Source organism: Fukomys damarensis, unplaced genomic scaffold (assembly GCF_012274545.1).
Source record: "Fukomys damarensis isolate Sample0158 unplaced genomic scaffold, DMR_v1.0_HiC HiC_scaffold_1, whole genome shotgun sequence".
Classification (NCBI taxonomy): Eukaryota; Metazoa; Chordata; class Mammalia; order Rodentia; family Bathyergidae; genus Fukomys; species Fukomys damarensis.
This window is the reverse complement of record NW_022900913.1, coordinates 5,069,690-5,089,543: the sequence shown is the minus strand read 5'-3', so window position 1 is coordinate 5,089,543 and position 19,854 is coordinate 5,069,690. Positions and strand designations below refer to the sequence as shown.

General features: G+C 44.2%; 1 protein-coding gene across 1 annotated transcript in view; it reads right to left on the bottom strand.

Moving 5' to 3' along the window:
• Nucleotides 1–19,854, bottom strand: part of Adcy2 (adenylate cyclase 2) — a 371,910-nt gene that overhangs the window by 46,979 nt on the left and 305,077 nt on the right. The window contains exons 16-17 of the mRNA XM_033758687.1: nt 14,503–14,640; nt 6,811–6,981 (exon numbers count right to left, since the gene is read on the bottom strand). Coding sequence (XP_033614578.1) covers nt 6,811–6,981; nt 14,503–14,640 — 309 coding nt within the window. The remainder of the gene's footprint in view (nt 1–6,810; nt 6,982–14,502; nt 14,641–19,854) is intronic.

Genomic DNA, 19,854 nt, shown 5'->3' with positions numbered 1-19,854 from the left:
ACCACGACCAAGTTCATGGGGTCAACTTTGTAAACTGGCTGTGAAGGTGGATACCTGTTCCTACCCTATGATCCAGTGGTAAATGCCCAAGTACACTGGATTCATGAGAATTATTCATTCCATGGCTTTCTGACCCAGCCTGGCACACTAAACAAAAATAAGCATGTACATTGCCAAATACTTTACAGAATCAGAAATTTTAAAGAAGCCTACAATGAAGACATGATCATAAATAAATGTCATTTGTGTCTTGAAAATGAAAAAAGTATAAACCCCTTATATGTTGATGAATTAAAAATTATAGTACATGGAATCTTTTTCAGTCATTAAATTATTTAATTCATTATGAGGATATAAATCATAGCAGACAATTCTGATCAAAGCGTAAGAAAGCCCAGATCTTTGCTGTTATGGCTGTGTCTAGATGTCCCCAAAGTCTCACGCAGTCATAGGTGGGGCTTTTCAGAGGTGGTTGGATCTAGAGTTTGTGCTTCTGAGATGTGTGAAGACTAACTTAGTCCACTGATAGGTTTGGCACAGTTCTGGGTAAACAATAAGGGGCAGAAAGGGGCTGCTGTGGTTACTGCTTGCTGCTTCTTCACTACTTTGCTGCTTGCTGCCTTCTGCCTGCCATGAACTCTTCCCATCTGTGATTCCCTCTCTCACGCCACCCTCCCTTGGAACCAGCCAACTATGAACTAAAACTTCCAAATACTGTGAGCAGAGATAAGCCTTTTTTCTTTAACTTTGGGTGTCAGTTATTTTTTTCTCAGCACTGAGAAAACTAAGACATTTGCTAAAAGAGGGCTCATAAACCAGAAGGTTTATCTACCACAGAGAGGACTTAAAGTAAAAGCTTGGACCAGGGTCAATAATGACTATCTTGAAAATCTGACAGGTACCAGAAGAAACTGCAAGCATGGAGTGTGAGGCTGGAGGCAGGGCAGTGGTGACTTTGGCCAGTGACTCAACTTGCCTGTCTTGTAATGCCCCCATCTGCGAAGTGGGGGTGACAGTGTCATTCCTTGGGAACACTGCAAAGCACAGAGAGATAACAAAGCCTAGTCACGGTGATGCACAGAAAGCCTTTATTTGCTGCATCAGGGAGTTTTGAAATTAAGGGGTGGGATTATTATTTCAGCTTCCCTCAAACAGAGAGAATACTCAATAAAGTGAGAATTTTAATAAAATACAACAGATTGGTGTGTGGTAATTTTTTTTTAAAAAAACAGCTCCTTTTGTAAACTACTCAATTTTAGTCTCATCGTTTGGATGAGCCTTGTGTCAACTGCTTGCTTTTGCCCTTCTCACTCTTCCTTGCACTTCCTTGGCTACAGTCATTTCCACGAAGCTGTATGAAAAGCATTTGTGACCAAGATGCTATCACCCCACCAGTTCTGGTCTCAGGGAAGAAGCAGAACTGGAAACAGCCTCAGTGATCACAAAAGGGCTTGCCATTAGCTACAGGTGCACTCAGGTGAGTGGCAGAACTCCGCGGGAATTAACACAACTCCTCAACAAATGGAGATTTGCACCCGACTTTCCTGCTCTCAGAAGGTGCCCAGCCTTTCCCCTGGATGACACCTTGGGCTCACTTTTGGGTAGTTACCACATCCTCTGCATGGAAGCCCCAGGCTTCTCCTCACTTATGGGTTCAGCATCTTATGGGCTGCTCAGAGCTGTGGGCAGTTTCTTCAGTTGTCTGATGCCAGGACTCGACTATCTGACCTTGGTTCCACTCATCACAGAGGACAGGAGGAGGCCAGGTAGTGACAGGGTCATGATGGGATCGTACGGCTGGTGTAGGAAAATGGCAGAATCATGAGAAATTTGAACAACAGCACAGGGAGAAATGGGCCTCACCCACAGGCACATGGGTGCCAGACCTGCTCATCTGGGAGTTCTGCAGTTGTGGGACTCAGTGCCGTCTGTGGGACTGCACTGAGTCTACAGGGCCAGCAAGCTGTGTAGGCTGCCCTGGAAGATGTGGTCAGAACACAGACAGCACTTGGACAGTGTGTGCTTATTTCTAATGACTCTAACATGGACTTGCCTTGCTTATGTCTTCTTTTCTAGTTCCTTTTATTGGTAATCTGTCTTTTCACTGTTTAAAAGTATTAGTCCATCACAGGTTGGAAATTAGACAAAATAAAGTGAAAATACAGCCTTCTCACAGTAAGAGTGAGAAACTCTGATTCGTAAACTGGTTGACCCTTAGTATACACCAGGGTCCTAAAACCAATCCTTGGAACCTGGCCATCACCGTGGGATCTGGCTTTGGTAAAGGCATCTGGCTCTGGTAAAGGCGGGGCACCCATTAATGCCGCTGTCTAGTCAGGACCTGCCAGAGCAGCTCGTTTGCACACCTGAGACAATCCTGTTCCTCCCTTGTGTCACTCAGGGTAGACGTGATGACAACATCCCCCTCAGAGAATTCTCACAAACACCAAGTACTATCAAATATGGTCCCTGTGCTGGACCAGGAAGCTGTGCAGATGCTGCTATTACTACTACAAATTGTTGCAAGTTTCAATTCTTACAATGGCTCTACTGCTAAAATTATTCTTCCAAATAATCATTCTACCGAAAGTGATCCATTGGTGGGGTGGAATAAAGAATGAGAAGGGCAAATAAAGATGCACTTCTTAGAGTGTGTAATGTATCAGGGGGGTGTATGTGAGCTTTGCGGGAACTGGGAGCTGGAATGGGATTATAAAGATTCCCACAGTACCCCTAGTTTGAAATGTGTGTAAATGCCTAATAAAATAGGCTTAAGATTTCACAATTTAAAATTCATTCTTAGCATTTGCTAAGTTTTTATATTTCAGGAACATCTACTAAAATATGTACACTTATTCTTATTCCCCTTTTCTTGTCACTTTCTGAAGCAGCTCAGGAAATCCCCTTCATGAGTGGGTTTATAAGGGGTTATGGCTTGTATCTAGATGTCCTTCCAAAGCCTCATGAACTCATAGGTGGAGCTTTTTGGAAGTGGCTGGACCTAGGATGTCTGCGTGTGGATTAATGGTGTGATGCTAGGGTTAAGGGTGTGTGGATTAGTCTTTCAATGACTCAGCATGGTTATTGGTGTGGCTAATGGAAGCCCCGCCCTGGATGAGGATGACACCAATCAATAGACTTACAGCCTGGATGGACTTACAGCCAGGAAGAGAAGGAAGACAGCTGCTGCAGCTAGTACTGCTTGCTGCTTGCTGCCTTCTGCTTGCTATAGTATGAACTGTTTCTCCTCTGTGATGTCCCTTTACCATGCTGCCCTGCTTTGGAGCCAGCCAACAATGGACTAAAACATCTACAAACCGTGAGCTGAAATAAACCTTTCCTCATTTAACATTGGGTGTTGGGTATTTTGTCTCAGTAATGGGAAAAGTAACGAAGGCACAAGATGTGATTAAAAAATATAGTCAATGATGTTTCCATGTGCTACCCAACAGAAAGGCAAGCATAAAAACATCACAGTTTGTCTCCATCCACTTTATTCAACAGATCTGGCATTATGAGACTTCTGGCTCTTTCCTAAAGTGAAAATGGCTATGAAAGGTACACATCTGAGTAGATTCAGAGCCTCCAGGCAGCCATAACAACACAAGTAAAGACACACAAGGAACAGGACTTTCAGAATTGCTTTAGAAAGTGGCAAGAATTATGGGATGAGTATTTTCAAAGTGAGTGGAGTATTTTGAGGGGGATTAATGGCAATGTGTTTTTTCTCTGTAGAAAGTGTTTTTTATTTGAACATATACCTTATTGTAGTTTTTTATCATATCTTATTTGTTAATGATAAGTATCCTTTAGTCCATTTTCTATCAAGTTGCCTTTCTAAAATGCTTAGAGGATGTGCAAAGTGTATTGAAAGGCAGGCTGGAAACCTGCAGACTGCCACAAAGGGGTGCACAGAAGAGGGAGCATGAGGAAAGGAGAAAAGCCTGGGGCCCTGAGGACCAGGCTTGTCTACAGCATAACTCAGCACACCGGGCAGAAGAGCAGGTGGACAAGGGTTCCGGCAGTGGACTAAGTGGGCTGCTGAGCTGACCTCTACCACAGTGTACTTAGTAACAGCCCAATTACCAGACATTTTACCACTTCTGGTGTAATTGATGAAATCCATTTGTATTCTATGGCGAGTGGTTGTTATTACCTTGAGGAATTTACTGAAGTCTCCCTGGGCCTCAGTTTACTCATGGGAAAGATCAGAATTCCAATATCTATGTCACAGGGCAGTTTACTGAATGGAGTGACATAATACCTATAAAATGCCCGCTCCAGTATGAAGTGATTATTCTTTATGGCTTGACAATGTAACATGACCCTTTTCCCTGCTGCAGAAATAATATATCTGGTGTTCAAAACTAGTACTTTTTAAAAAAGGATTCATGAAAATAAAGATATCTGATAATCCCAAACATCTACATTTAGTTAATACTACTATATCTGCTTATCTCTCAAGATTTTTTTATTATGCTGTTTGGAATAGTTTAAAATTATACCTCTTAATTAATAATTTATCATGAATATATATATATATATTATTAAACATTTCTATGTCTTGTAAATGATAGCTATAATTTTATTGTGTGTTTATAATGAAATTTACTGCAAAACTGCTTTTTCTAATCTTTGTTTCTTTCCTTTTTGTCGTTAGATAAACACTGAGACAGATACCCCTATGGGTAAATCTTCACAGGTCAAAGAATGATTTCTAGTAGACTTGTGGGGTAAAAACTTGCCCTATTTTTATGTTTTGTTTTTTCTGGTGGCTACAGAAATGAGCATTAAGAAGGTTTACGTCACTTTATGCCATCATCAGCCATGAATGAGTCACTGTTCGATTGTCAGCCTTGGGTAACACAGGGCTGGAGGGGAGTGTACACCTGTGGAACACACAGACACACGCATGCACACACACACACACACACACACACACACATGTGCGTGCAGCTCCTGTGGGTCTGTTAAGGAGGAAGCCAGGGTGACCTCAGGAACTCCCCAGTCTCCTGCAGGCCACAGTTAGCCATGCAGTTTCCCAGCAGAGGGACCCACCAGCGGGGCTCTTGGATCCCCACTCTCTCAGGGCCCCTGACTGGAACAGGAGCAGCCTGTGAATTATACCCTACCTGCCTTTTCAAGACTCTATTGCCCACCTTTTTAAGCCAGGGTGACCTCAGTAACTCCCCAGTCTCCTGCAGGCCACAGTTAGCCATGCAGTTTCCCAGCAGAGGGACCCACCAGCGGGGCTCTTGGATCCCCACTCTCTCAGGGCCCCTGACTGGAACAGGAGCAGCCTGTGAATTATATCCTACCTGCCTTTTCAAGACTCTATTGCCCACCTTTTTCCAGAATCTTTTAAAGCTGAATAAATGCTACCTTTGCCCATTTGGGGGTTTAAACTACTTTAATTTCAATACACTGACTCATCTAAATAAAACCACAGGGCTGACCTCATTCTTTTAGTGATGCCAAACATGGTGAGCGATTCTACTCAAATATACTGAGTGGCAAGTTTTTTGTTATGAAAAGCTTTCAGCTATACTTCCTTTCCACTGAAAAGCACAAACTTTTAAATGTAAATTGTTATGTGAATGCTGGAAGAATTGGTTTCCCAAGGGTCCCCTGGCCTAGGATTGCGGGGATGCTAGCGTCCTCGCCATAGGAGCAGACAAACCGCACAGTCCACTGGCATCCTTCCCCAGGGCAGAGGGGAAGCACAAACTGCTCACAGGGAGGTTACAGCCCATGAGCCCGTGTGATGAGTCCTATTTCTTACTTTTCATGAAAAGTAGGTAGAAAAGTCAAAGTCCCATCCTCAATAGGGTTTATGATAATACTTAAAGTGAGGATAAGGACCTTGATGAGGGATGAAGCTAAAGTCCCTTTCTTCCTGATCCTTGGGGACACTGCTACTGGGAACACTGCTACTTGTCACCTTACTCACGAGCCAGTAATGGCTTCAGAAACCTTTTGGAAAGAGCACCAAAAGCCTCTGCTCTCTGAACACAGAACTGTGAGTCTTCCAAGAAATTAAAACGATGACAGGTAGAGAAAAAAGATAAAAGCAAAACATCAAGAGAGCAAATCACTAAAAGAAGAATAGGTAAAGAATCTATTATTACAGCTAATGAAGTTAAAAAATATTGGTAGAAAGCTTTGAAAGTGTGCATATTAAAATACCTACATACATCTCCCAAACAGTTCACACTGAACTGAAGCCTGAGCAAAAAATTAAACAGGAATAATCTGTGCTTCTTTTAGATGATTTTTCAGAAAACAAGAGGAAGAGGATAGAATCATTTTTCTTTCCACAAACAATTCACGAACAAAAGAAACTCTAACGCAGTCAGTAACTAATTTAACTCTTTTTCAGTAAAAAGACTGATGCGTCAGTAAATTTAGAAATTCCAATCAAGGCCCTCTGTGCCATTGGTCCCACTGAGTCAATTAACAAGAACTCTGGGGACTGAACCACTGGGGAAACAGGACCCGGAGACTATACCCCACTGTCACAGTGGTAGAGGGATAATATTTAAAATCTGTAAGCAGGAACCTAGAAGCTCAGGAACACAGCCTTGGATACCACATGACAAGGTCCAGGCGAGAAGCATATTGCTCTGAGAGAGTAAGGACAAGCACTGTGGGCGACAGCATCAAAATGACACTGTGAGTTTGCAGATGTATGTTCAACGGAGCCAATGGGCCACAGCTAATATTTATAAATTCAGGATCGGCTCAGGGATTGACATGGAAACAGAAAAGTCACATGTGGAACTGAACACCCTATTATTCTGGGTAGGCTGCTGATGGCACACAGGAAAACAACAAGAGCAATGATGAGTGTGATCTTCTTACCGGGAGGAAAAATAAATTTTGTGCACGCAGAACCGCTGCCTGGCTAGGTGAGGCAGAAAAGTTTGTGTCTGATGCATTGGCAGTTGGAAGGACTGTCTCCTCGGAGTCACTCAAGAAAAACTGCAAAGAGAAATGATTGTTTAAAGCGAATTCACGCAAATCAGATAAAAATAGACAGCAGGAGGGAGCTGCAGCTAGGAAGGACTGTGCTGCCTGTGTGTAGTCGGCAGCATTGTTGGTGTGGACACTTGCTTTCTCTAACCTTCAAATGCTTCTGGTTTTCATTTTCTCCTTTTTGAAGTTTTGGTAATTGGTATTCCTAAGTAACTACTCTACACTTCACATTCAGTAGACAATTCTACATCTTCAATTCCAAGGAAAATGGAAGGACGTGTGTTAAATATTAAAAATATACAGGATAGGGAAGAGGGGCAGATTAGCTGACGGTGCCACATACACAGAAGTGAAACTTTCCACCACAGAATTGGCGCCTTCAGAACACGTTCCTGTAGTATCTTTGCTTTTCTTAGTCCAAACAGTAAAAAGTCAATACAGTTCCACAAGTTTTTGATCTTAAGAAAGGAAATTAATTTCATAGGCACAAGGCAGTCGCTGATCCCAGCATTTGTATCTATTGTCTGTGAGTGCTTGGAAGTTCAGATCAAGAAGGGTTACAGATCTGAGAGGATGGGACTGTTGGAAAGGCGGTTATAGCTAAAAACCAAAAAGTAATCTAGAAAAGATAAAGCTGATTAGCTCTTTTTTATTTTTAAAAATTTTTACATATTTTTCATTCCCCTCTTCCCTTTCTCCCATCTTCCTCCTTACTTCCTCTTTAGGTGAATGTATCCACAATGTATTCCTAAAATGTACCAATGAACAATGGAAAAAGTTATCAGTACGTGTTTGAAGTACATGGGATTAGATTCAGCGTGGGGAGTTGGGACATGAACAAAACACATCTGAATTCTTTTTACTTCCCCTGTCCCCTCTCTCCAGCTCTTGGTCCCCTTCTGCTTTACAAAATAGATAATAGCAAGCAGGGAGGACAGTAACTAGCGCGTACGTAATGTTCAGTAACATCATCAGTGTCAAACAGGTAGCAGGGCAGGAGAGACAGCCTCCTGTGCTTCCCTCCCTGTGTCTCTCCCAGTCACCAAGGACCGCTGCACAGTGATAGAGCTGAAAGTCATAGAAACATTCTGGAAAGACTAACCAAGAAATCATCACTTGTGCCAGGTTCCTTTTACTGAGAGAAATTAATGTCCTCTTTAACTCCAGGTTGTGTTTTCTGCCTTGGGCTAAATATTCATATTCAACATTTAAAAGTAAAAATGTCCTGTATGTTTCCATAGTTGCTTCTATTTGTGTCTATTCATGTATTTCTAATTCTTTTCATGGCATAGTTCTTGTCAAATATCTACTTAGGTAGACAGGAAGATACTTATTTAGTATTTTGGGGAGAGACGGCTCTCCTAGTCCAAGAATGACACTAGATGTAGTGTTTCTACCATTTATGTGATTTGATAACATGCAGCAAAGTGCTAATTTAAAAATCAAAGAAATTCAGATTCTTTTATTAAATGCTTCAGCATTTATAACAAATGCACAACTTTGCACTGAGCCAAAAAATGCGCTAGTTCTTTGGGTAAAGTTATTATCAGGGGAAAACATGAAGTATTGCTTGGTAAATACTGAGGTCTAAAATGTTATAAATTCAGATTTGACAGATTCAAAATTCAATAGATTTAAACATTAAACAAAAAATGACAAATAAAACCAGACTGCTTGGTTCGGGGGGTTCCTACTCAGGTTAGTTTTAGGCACCCAGGATCTTAAGATAATTAACAAAAAGCTTCTTGGTTATATGGCCACATCAATAAGTTAAGAAGAAGCATCAAGTTCTTGCTGTGAGAAAGAAACATAACTCATGAAAACCCTGTGTTCCCAAGAATGCTACACAATACCACGATGGGGTCAATTTGAAAGTCACAGAAACTTCCAATGAAAGAACAGAAGACTGCTCCCAGAGGTCCATCTAGAAACACTAGAAAGCATTCATTAAATATCCCCAAATCAACAAATTCTTCTCATTCCTTGTCCTTCTTTCTTCCAAGTAAAATGGCCTCAACTTTTTCCACAGAATGAATTCCAAGAATTGCATTTTTAAATGGAATTCTTTGTTGGAATCATTTTATTTGATTAAATCTTTGGATATAATTAAAAAAATGATATCGTCATCCTAACCAGATATCCTCCTAACATGCTAAAGAATACCACACCTATTTAGCTTTACTTCAAAAATTTATATTTCTTAGACAACTTGAAATACATCAGAATTATGCATTTTCAATCATGTTAAATCATGAATGCACGGTTTCTTACGTTGTCTTACACCTAATGACATTATTGTGCTTTCCATTTGGTTGGAATTAGAAGTACAGAGGGATTCCTAATTAACTAAAGCTAACTCTTTGTCTGTGGGGCTCACATATTTAATACAATTAATTTATAATAGATCTTTTAGAAGCTTCTCAAAATAAGTTGCAAAACGATGTGGGCAGTCACATGGTGACACTGTCAAAGTGTCAGAAAAACAATGGCAGCTTCTCAGACATGATTCTGACAGTTGCCCACAAGCTAAACTGAAAAAAAAAACAAAACCAAAAACAAAAAACAAGGTCATTTGCAACTTGATACCAAGAAAGGCTGTATTTGAAAATAAGATGGATTATTAATTGTTTTTCTCCACTTTTCAGTGAGGTATTTGGTATCACATAGGCGAACATCAGATGTTTAAAATACTTTGCAAAAATCTCAAAATTCATTTTACGTGGAACTGACAGAGACACTGTATCTCTCACTATCAGAGTGTAATGGGATTTTAGAAAGCCAGTCCTCTGAAAGCACGCTTCTGCTGACCCCGGCTCCTGTAAGGGCTGTTAAAATGTAGACTCGGGAAGAAATCCTAGCGATGAAAAGTCATGTGTGACTTCCACCGGGATGGTCAGGCCCCTTCTTAGTCAACAGCAGAGGAAGGTCCCAGGTGCTCCCGCGGCTTCAGAAGATCCCGACACAGCCCCCGCTCTGAGCTAATTAAGGTCAAGGTAGGTGATGGGAGAGATACAGGTAGTAACGGCTGTCAGCTGGTTGGAAAAATGCATGGTAAACTGAGGCCTGCCAGCTGCAGGGGGGCTGTAGCAGCAAAAAGAGAATGAGCACCCAGCAGCAGTATGACAAGGGGCTCAGGCAGACCTCACGGAGTTCCTAAGGGAGTCACTGGAATCGGCACAGAGAGCCGTGGGCCAGGTGCGGGGTGGGGAGGGAGGCACAGGGCGCTGGTTCTCACGGGTGTCAGTTTGTGTTTGAAGTGGAGCTGGGTGGTGGTGAGTGTGCGACACCGCAGATGTACCGAACAGTGCTGAGTTGTACACGCAGAAGTAGTTAAACGATATATTTCATGCTACGTGTTACAAAAATAAACATTAAGATCAAAAAAGAAAATGAAAACATCCTTGTTTTAATCCCTAAGAGAAAGCACAGGGCTGATGTGTGAGGACCCGAATGAGCCTAAGACTTTCGGGAAGTTCAGTTTTCATCCCAGGGAGGAGTAAGCAGGTGCCCACGCCACGGCCACAAACTCAAGGTGTGCTGTTGCTATGGAGACATCGCCCCAGCGGGAGAGAGACCTGGGGAAGATACTGGGCTGCAACTCCAAGATGGGCTCCGCGAGCCTGGAAAATGAGTTTCCCCAAGGAAATACTAGGGGAAATGTAACGCTCCACACTCTGGTGGGCACCGCAACCATGCGCAGCGAAGACGGGGCTCTCGGGGTCTGCATGCTGCACGCTGCCCTGGAGAAGGGCAGGGGCCCGAGACTGCCTGGCCCCAGCCGGGCCCAGCAGCTGCAGGCATCTCTGCACCTCGGCTGTGAGGGAAGGCAGGCCCCGCGGCGACAAGCCTTTCCGCTGCTGCCAAGACCTCTCAAACAGCGCTACAAGCGCAGGGAATCGCTTCGCTTCTGTACCTCAACTCTGCGGCCCTTCTCCTCCAGAGGGAAGAAGTAACTGTGAGCAGACTTGGTTCCTCCCCTTCTCCTTGCAGGGTCGGGAAGGAAGGAAGGAAGGCGGATCGGCTGGTTCCTTGCTCAGCAGAGGGAACAGAAACTCTTAGTTTCCTTCTCCAAGGCCGTCCACCCTTCCGCGCCTGCGTCTTCCAGAAGCCCCTCGACCTCCCTCGGCAGCGGCGCCTTGGTTTGCAAGGACAGACAGCAGCACTGGGAAACGCACGTCCAGTCCTGACGGTGAATTTCCTCCCCAAGGGATCACAGGTAGTGTGGATAAGAAGCCTCCGCCTAAACGCTCAGCCTGTCAGACTGATAGACGGTGACTCCACTGGCTGTTACCACACGTGAAACATGCTTAGCTCTCAAGTCAGATGCTTCTCACTTACATTCTTATAAAAAATTAAGTGATAAATCTTGGACAGATCCCTTATCTTGGTGATAAGGCAAACCAGATTTTACAAAAGGAAAGGTATTCTCTTTGAAAGCGTGTGCTTGCCTATTTGTTCACCTGCTATGCTTTCATTCACTCGTTTAAGAACTAATGAGTGGTTACTCCTTACACAGGAAGCACTTTCCTAGGACATTTTGAAAAATAAGTAAAGAAAAAACTCCTCAAAAAATGTCTTCCTGTGTACTCCAGTGTTTATTCATAATAGCCAGGACACAGGAACAGCTTATGTGTTTACTGACTGTTGGATAGATAAAAACACATGGTATAGGTGTGTATATATCACTGTGATATGGTGCTTTTAATTCTTTTGGGAAGGTACCCAGCAAGGGAATACCTGGGTCAAATGAGACCGCTAATCCTATTTCTTTGAGGTATCTCCACACTGATTTCCACAATGGCTGCACCAGTCTACACTCCCACCAACAATGGAGAAGGGTTTCTTTTCCCCACAGTCCTGCCGGCATTTGTCATTGGTGGATTTCTTGATAGCAGCCATTCTTTCTGGGGTGAGGTGGAATCTCAGTGTTGTTTTCATCTGCATCTCTCGAATGACCAGTAATATTAAACCTTTTTTATATGTTGATTTGCTGTTTCTACTTCTTCATCTGATTAATATCTGTTCATTTCAGATTCCCATTTTTGGATGGGGTCTTTAAATCTGGGGGTGTCTGATTTTTTAAAGTTTTTAATATATTCTAGATAGCAGACTTTTGTCTGAGGAACAGCTGTTAAGAATTTTTTCCCACATTGTAGGTTGTCTCTTCACTCTCTTGGTGGTTTTCTCTTGCTGTGCAGAAGCTTTTAAATAAGATGAGATCCCAGCTGTTGATTCTTTGTGCTAGTTCCACTGAGAATGAAGTTTTGTTCATAAAGTCTTTTCCAACACCAATGTCTTCAAGAGTTCTACCTAACCTATCTTCTAGCAACATTTATAGCGGCATAGTTTGTAATAGCTAAATCTTGGAAATAGCCCAAATGCTGTCCATCAACTGGTTATTGGATAAAGATGTGTAAGTTTTTTTTAACAAAATGGAATACTACTCAGCTATAATAAATGAGAAACTAGACACATTTATAGCTATATTGGTGCACTTTGAGGCCATATTCCTTAAGTGAAGTAAACAGGACACGCACCCTCCCTGGTGGCTTCAGGACAGCTGGACTCTGCTGTTTCGCTGCTCTCCCATGGAGTTGACTTCTGGCTCAGCCAGCTCCCGCAGCTGCAATGTGCCCCACTGCTTTGGGCACATGCTGTGCCCTCTGGGGACCGGGCTCTGTGCTGCAGCATGGTGCACAGATGCAGGTCACAAAGCAGAGCAACAGAAGCCCCCTTTTAGAAACACACTCCTGTGTCTGTAGCCTCCAACCAGTGTCCCTCACCTGCCTTTCTGCCCATCACCCCATGGTGTCTTCACGATCCCCAAACATCACTTGTCCACCGCAGACAGGCATGTCCTGCCGCTAACACACCAGCAGTGGGGCTCTTTTCGGAAAGTCCTCCTCCCTCTCTCGAGCCTCCCACCCTCTGTCCCCAGCCCGAGTTTGCTGCCCCTCCATAGGCCAACAAGCACCTCAGGCTGGGGACAGAAGCCTCCACCTGAGCCTTGGCATCTTAAAATCCTCCCAGAGAGGGCCATTCTCCAGGATGTTGTCCTTGTCCAGACGTGGCCCCAGTTCCTGGCTGCTTCCCCCTCCATCTGGAGGGGTGCTGGTTGGCATGCCTGGGAGGCTTAAGACGAGGCTCCATCCCTTAGCAAGGTGCTATCATCCACACAGCAGGAAGTGGGCCTCAGTGCTGCCAGGGTCCAGGAGGACGAGGAGACCAGCCCAGGGCTGCTCACTGATTTTATAAAACAGCAGCAGCAGGTCCATTAGCTGCCCTGTTGGCATCTCACACACCCACCAGGGCAGGCAGGGAGGAGGGGGAGAAGGAAGCTTCTATGCCATGTCCCCCTTCTGCAAGATCCTTTTCTAGGCAGGATGAGCAGATGGCAAGACCCCCCACACCTCACCCCAGCTCCAGGTGGCATGGGCCTCTCCTGATCTCCAGGTGCCTCAGAGGAAGTGTGGGCTGTTCAATAAGACACTGAGAGTCGATCCCATGTAAACACTTGGGGTCTCTGTCCACTTCTGGAGTCTATCCTCACTGCTTCTTAGATCCTAGATCTAAAAGTCTTAGATCCAAAAGTCCTGCCTCTGCACCTGCTATCCACCTTCTCCTGCTCCTCTTTTTCTGCAGGGGTGAATGCCTTCTCCCCACCCATCCTCAGCTGAGTAGGCTCTCTTGGCTCCTCCTTGCCCTTGTATTTGCTTTTGTCACCATCCACAGTGTGTTTCAGGATGGTTTAGGGATGGGTCTCCCTGGCTGTGTCACACACTCTGCAACACACAAACTGCCAAGGCACTTTCTGGTGGCGGCGATGATGATGGTGGTGAGCAGAGGAGGAGGAGAAGGAGGAATGCATCATGAAGTATACTGATGGACTGCCTATTTTGAGGGAGAGACCAGTAACAATGGTGATGCTAACAGTAGGAGTGGATGTTGGTTCTTTATTTTATTTTTGGTTCTTGGGATTGAACTCAGGACCTTGCACTTATGAGGCAGGTGGCGGCACTACTGTGCTAAATCCCTGGCCCCAGAAGTTGGCTCTTTGCTTACAAAGAGCATAGTGTTGTCCTCAGGGTGGTGGGAACATCAGCTCAGTTGATTCTGAGAACTGCCCCAGAGGAGAAGTCTCTGCCCTCACTTTCAAGAAGTGGAGATGGAGCCTCTGCAGCTGAATGAAGACCTTTCCCACGGTGGGGCTGTGGCTGGGAATCAGGCCTTCTGACTGCTCGCCTCACTTCCTAGTTTAATGGCTCCCACAGGCTCACGAGCAGAATTCCTGTCATGCCCAGAGCTTGCCGGCAACTTCCAGGCACACAGAAGCAGGAAAGTTCTCTGAGGAGCCTCCCTCCCTCTTGGGGTGGCTTGGGCAAGTCCACCCTTCACCTTAGATATCTGCTGCTGCAGCCGGGAGATGCTTAGTGTAACCGGTGTCACCAAAGGAGCCATGGGTATGTACTATGCCAATACTGGGCCCCACAGGCCCCCAGAGGTGAGAGTGCCCAGCCTGGGCCTTACCATGTTGAACACAGCCATGATCAGTATGATGGCTGTGGTGACCACAGTGAGGGAGATCCGTGGCCAGGGCCGGTTTGCAATGATGCCCGAGGACTTCAGAAGCCACATGAGCGAGGCGGAGGCCTTTTTGCTGCATTGCTGGAAAGAGAGAGAAAAAGAAAAGGAAATGCTGTGCTATTGAGTGGGTCCTCTCATGGTTAGGAGAGGCGATGACAACGTTAAAAACTCAAGAGGCGCCAACACGGGTCGTGAATTAAACGAGTGGATACTGTCCTCCCCTGGGGATGTAGACCAGTTAACAAACCTAAGGAGTGTTGGTATCATCATCACAAATTAATTGTTTAATTAATTAAATTCAACAAATTGAATTTGTAGGATGTAATGCTATGATATTCATAGAAGTCTTATAAAATAGACCCAGAGTTGTGTTTTTAAGTAAGGGAAGATGTTGGTTAATTAAATCACTCCGGGACATGAGTCTCATCAGAAACAGCAAGTACGCATTCAGCTGATTCGTGGAGAAAACAGACCAGCATGCCATGCTGGTCTCCCACCCCTTTTGCTGCCACAGTTGGTGACCCTTGGGACAGAAGGAGCGCGCAGGTTTAGTGTGGTGTCTGAACCTGCAAAGATGACGTCCTGAGGTCCCAGGGCTGAGGCGGGAGGGCTCTGCCACATCCAGTCCTGCAGGACTTCCTCCCACGGTGCTCCTTGGTGTTGGGCCTAGGCCTTCACACTGAGCTGTATCCCAGCCCTTTTTAAATTCTTATTTTGAGACAAGGTCTCATTATGTTGCTCATTTGCTAAATTGGGCTCAAACTTGAGAACTTCCTACCTCTGCCTCCCAGAGTGCTGGGATGACAGGTGTGACCGCCATGCCTGGCCTCTCGACATACAATGCGCAATTTACCTTCAACATCATCTCAAGTGTGCAGTGCAGCCACATAGATTGCATTCACTCTGCCCTGTGACATCTCTAGAACTTTTTCGTTTTGCAAAACAAACTCTACCCATTGGACAACAACTCTCCCTCTTCCCCTCTTCCTACACAATTCCGTGCTTCTCCTTCTTATTTTCATGATTTTGACCTTGACCACCCCCCATGGAAGTGTATTCATGTAGTACTGTCCTTGTCTAACTGACTACTTCACTCCACATCAGGTCTACAGGGCTCATCACAGTGTAGTACAGGACAGAATTTCCTTGTAAAGTTGAACAAAAGCCAGCTGTGAGCACACACACATTTGGTTTAGCCATTCACCCACTGCAGGACACACAGTTGCTCTGTTTCTTAGCTTTCCTGAACAATTCTGAGCCTGGCTGTTGGAAATGCTCTCTTGCTGCCAGAAGGAGCTGAGGTCTTTAGCAGATGATAGCAGGCCTCTCCCCACTTACCAAGGGGTAGACATAGCTTGGTGGACTCTCAGAGATGAGAGCACCTTGACATGAGGGCCACCACTTGAGGAGGGAGGCACAGCGGACAGGACACAGGTACAGACATTACCAGGAGGCATGGGAACCACAGGCGTGATGTTATCTGATGTGACAGCCACGCCTGAAGACCTCCTCAGGAATCTGAATTTTAACCTTGATGCTAAAGAGGCTGTGGCCCCACAGCCTGGTGTTCTGGGAGCAAACAAAAGTGATGACTCAAAAAACTCAGAGGAACAAGTAAGGAAACGATGCACTTAGACCCTTGGATCTATTGTACTAAGTTAATCTAGCGGTAGATCTGAGGTGTCACCCATAAAAGCCAAATGGAAAGCACTGCTCAGTACAGCTAGAAAACACCACCCAGATTGCTCTACCTCTTTCACATTTTCTTTCTTGTTATTCTGAAGACTGCTGTTGACATAGCATTGCAATATGTTAAATGTCAGCCCAACAATCAAACATGATTAATTCAAGAGCAGAGGTGATTAGAAGGCAGAGGGTCAGCCAGAGGCCCGCACAGCCATGAAACATTCTGCAAGGTATTCAACCTCTCTGACCTCAGTTTTTCCACCTCTAAAATGGGAGCACAGTGGCATTTGCTTCCTTGGCCTTTTCAGAGGCCCGCAGAGCAGCACAGACCACGGGGGACGACTGAGAAGTGTCAGCTTCCACGTATTTTCAATGAAGAAAACATGGCATTTCACAGAATTATTTTAGGGACTAAAAACCAACTTGCTTTATACCTCTTTGTAAGAGAGCAATACAAGCTTTTGTTTCTCCTCCTTCCACTTGGTCTTTTTCTCCTTGCAGATCCAGATGTAGAAGATGCAGGGTGTCTGTCTACAGCACACAGCCTAACTTGCACATAAGCCCACATTTCATGTTTGCTCCTTGGGTGATTTACCTGACCTTTCCCTGATTCCCCTGTGAGCCTGTTGGGGCTTGACTAGCACTGCCCTGAGCACTGGAGGCTCAGGAGCTGAGCAGCTGGTGCAGGAGGTGCAGTTGGCCAGGGCCCAAAGGGCATCTTCTCCCTGGCAAATAGAGAGCCAGCTCCTCACGTCATACTTTTATCCAAGTTCAGAACTGTGATAAGGCTTGGTGGTGGCCTTAAACTTGTCACACAACAGGGTGCTCCTAGTGCTCCGAATACACAATATTTTAGAAATCCAGGTGGCCACAGAACATCCACCTGAGCATGTGCATTGTTGCTGAGTGGGTGGAGTTCTCTGCAGTTAAGAAGCCGCCTTCTGAAGCTCCGGGTTTCTTGAGGAGTCTCAGTTCTGGCTTTTATCTTCTGCAAGCCCAGGAGAGCCTGTTCTTTCTTCCTGTGTACACTAAAAGCCCAACCTCTAGGTTTGTAGCACAGGTTCTGCTGCAGGGCATGCCTGGAGCAACCCTGTCTGTCCCTTGGTGATTTCCCTTTGGGTCTCTCATTAAGGTAGCAAACATACTCAGCAAGCATTGGGTGGGTCCCTCCTGCCTAATAAGACCTGCTGTGTTCACTTTACTCCACCAGCTGTGGGTGTGGCCAGGGCTACTATGTCAGCAAGGACTGTCCCATGAGGACAGTGCCCCAGTGTCTCAGCACAGTCCTGAGAAAGGGCTGTGGCTCACACTGGGCTGAAGAGAGAAGTGGGCTGATTTCACAACATATGATTGACTGAAATAAAGAAATATCCCCATAAGAAATTCAAGTGCAATTAGATAATCAAAGTACATGAGAAAGTCTTCAGAACATTAATATTATGGGTAATTATACCTTTATATGCCCCTGCCTTTCAGAACCAAGGTCTTCAACCAATTTCAATGAGAAGTAGATGCTCCTCTGGAAATTCTCAGAAGCACATGATTTCATGAAAAAACTAAACCACTGTATTTCTCAGACAAGATTTTAACATAGGTTTTGCTTTCCTAGTAATAAAAATTTCTTAGCCTCTCTGTTGTGTTTATGACTTTTCTGAGCTTTAAAACATTGTACTAATGAAACTTTACCTAATATATGCATCTTGTTCTTTTGTATGTTATCTTATTTTTTAATGATGAGTACTAATGAAATCGTGATGCAGTCTACCTTCATAAATTTTAAGTTAAATTCTGAAGAATTACTTTTATAGCTAAAGCACCTACCAGTTGCTTCCAATGCAAGATATTCAAATTAAGAAAGGGACAAGGGAGCCGGGGGAAGGGGAAACATTTTCAGTAGAATTTTTCCTTTTAAAAAAATCTAAATAGATTGATAAGGATTTTATTTCCCCATGGAAGATCTATGTGTACAAAATTAAGAATCAATACCCTGGTCACTCCCCCAGCATTAACTCCGCAATAGTGTCTGCCATGAATGTGTGTCCTTTCTTCTCCGGCGTCTCTCTGTACTTTCAGTACCAATTCTGTGCTTGATAGTTGTGAGCATTTGTGACTTCTAGAGGAAGAAACAGTATTCAGCAGGAACAGTGAGCAAAGAAATTTTTGACAACAAGAATTATGGTAATGATGAATAATTCGGGTAGCTCAAGTTCAGAAAAAATTTAAATAATACTAGCATGGACAATGGGAAGAGATCCTTGGACTTAGAAAAGGGTCCTTGTATTGATCCCAAAGATGTAGGTATTAATGGGTCTTGTTAATTAGGTATACAGTTTACAGGTTTTAAGGCAATAACCAAAACCTAAATTACAGATCAGACTAGAACATGCAATGTCCAACTTATCTGAGAGAATAAAAGAGGACAAACTCTATAGGTAAAGAGGAGGGCAAAGAGAAGAGAAAAAAATAAGTAAAAGTAAAGAAGATACCTGGTGGATTAAAACACACACACACGCACACACGCACACACTCACACACACACACACACACATGTAGCCTGTGACAGTGATTATATATAATACAAGTGAAAGGATCACAATAGTTAAGAGAGACTTGGAGGTGAGAGACACTCACATACAGCCAGACTTGTTTACTAGAGATACAACCAAACCTGCACACCAACAAGGAGAAGCTGAGAGCAAAAAGACAGGAAAAGGCACAGCAACAAATCCAAATGAAAGAGGGCTGCTATGTTTTATTCACATTAGAGAAAACAGACTTCAAGGGAAAAGCTCTCCCCTGGGGTGGAAAGATTTCCTGCTTGCCAGTGTGTGACCTACTTTTCCTTTCCAGGACAACTTCTGAGTTTGTGTTCTCATCTCTGCCTGGGACGTGGTAGAGGAGGTGTCATATCTCTGCTACACAAAGCACAAGGTAGCAACAGTGGGAAAAACATTTCTTCTGATGCTTTCTAGCCCTGGCATTTGCTGAGTCTGGTATACTTGTTCCAAAGATGAATTTTTTTGTTAGTAGTGTTTTTGGTTAGAGTCACTCTCTTGTATTTGGTTCAGAGATGAAAGTCCATCTCAGGTAGTTTAGAAACTTAAATCTGACAGTAAGCATGCACTTATTACAATTACTGTATGAACTATCTATAGTTGTTCTTTTATCACCAATTGCAATGACACTGTGAGCCCAAATCTCTATAGTTTATTTCTACCTGGATAAAATTCATTGTTTATCAAACAAAAACACTTTGATAAGCTTTACTGCGCATAGATATATTTTGCAAAGTATCATTATTCTTAAGAGTATTTTTTCAAAGCCCAAAGGCAATTATAAATACATCTTTTCATTTTATTAAATGGCTTTTAAGATGGAGTTACTGTTTCGAGCGTTCTAGATCAGGAATGGAATAATGCACACGAGAACACCAGAGAAAAGGAGATGAGAACGGTGTGACATGAGCTCGCCTTGTCTCCCCAGAGGGACCTGGGTCAGGCAGATAGCACAGGGTGAATTTGGTGCGCGCCACCCCGTGTCTGTGAACGGGGACGTCTCTGCCCACCACGGAGCCCCCTTTGCTGGGGACTTTCCATGCCACCTGACCCT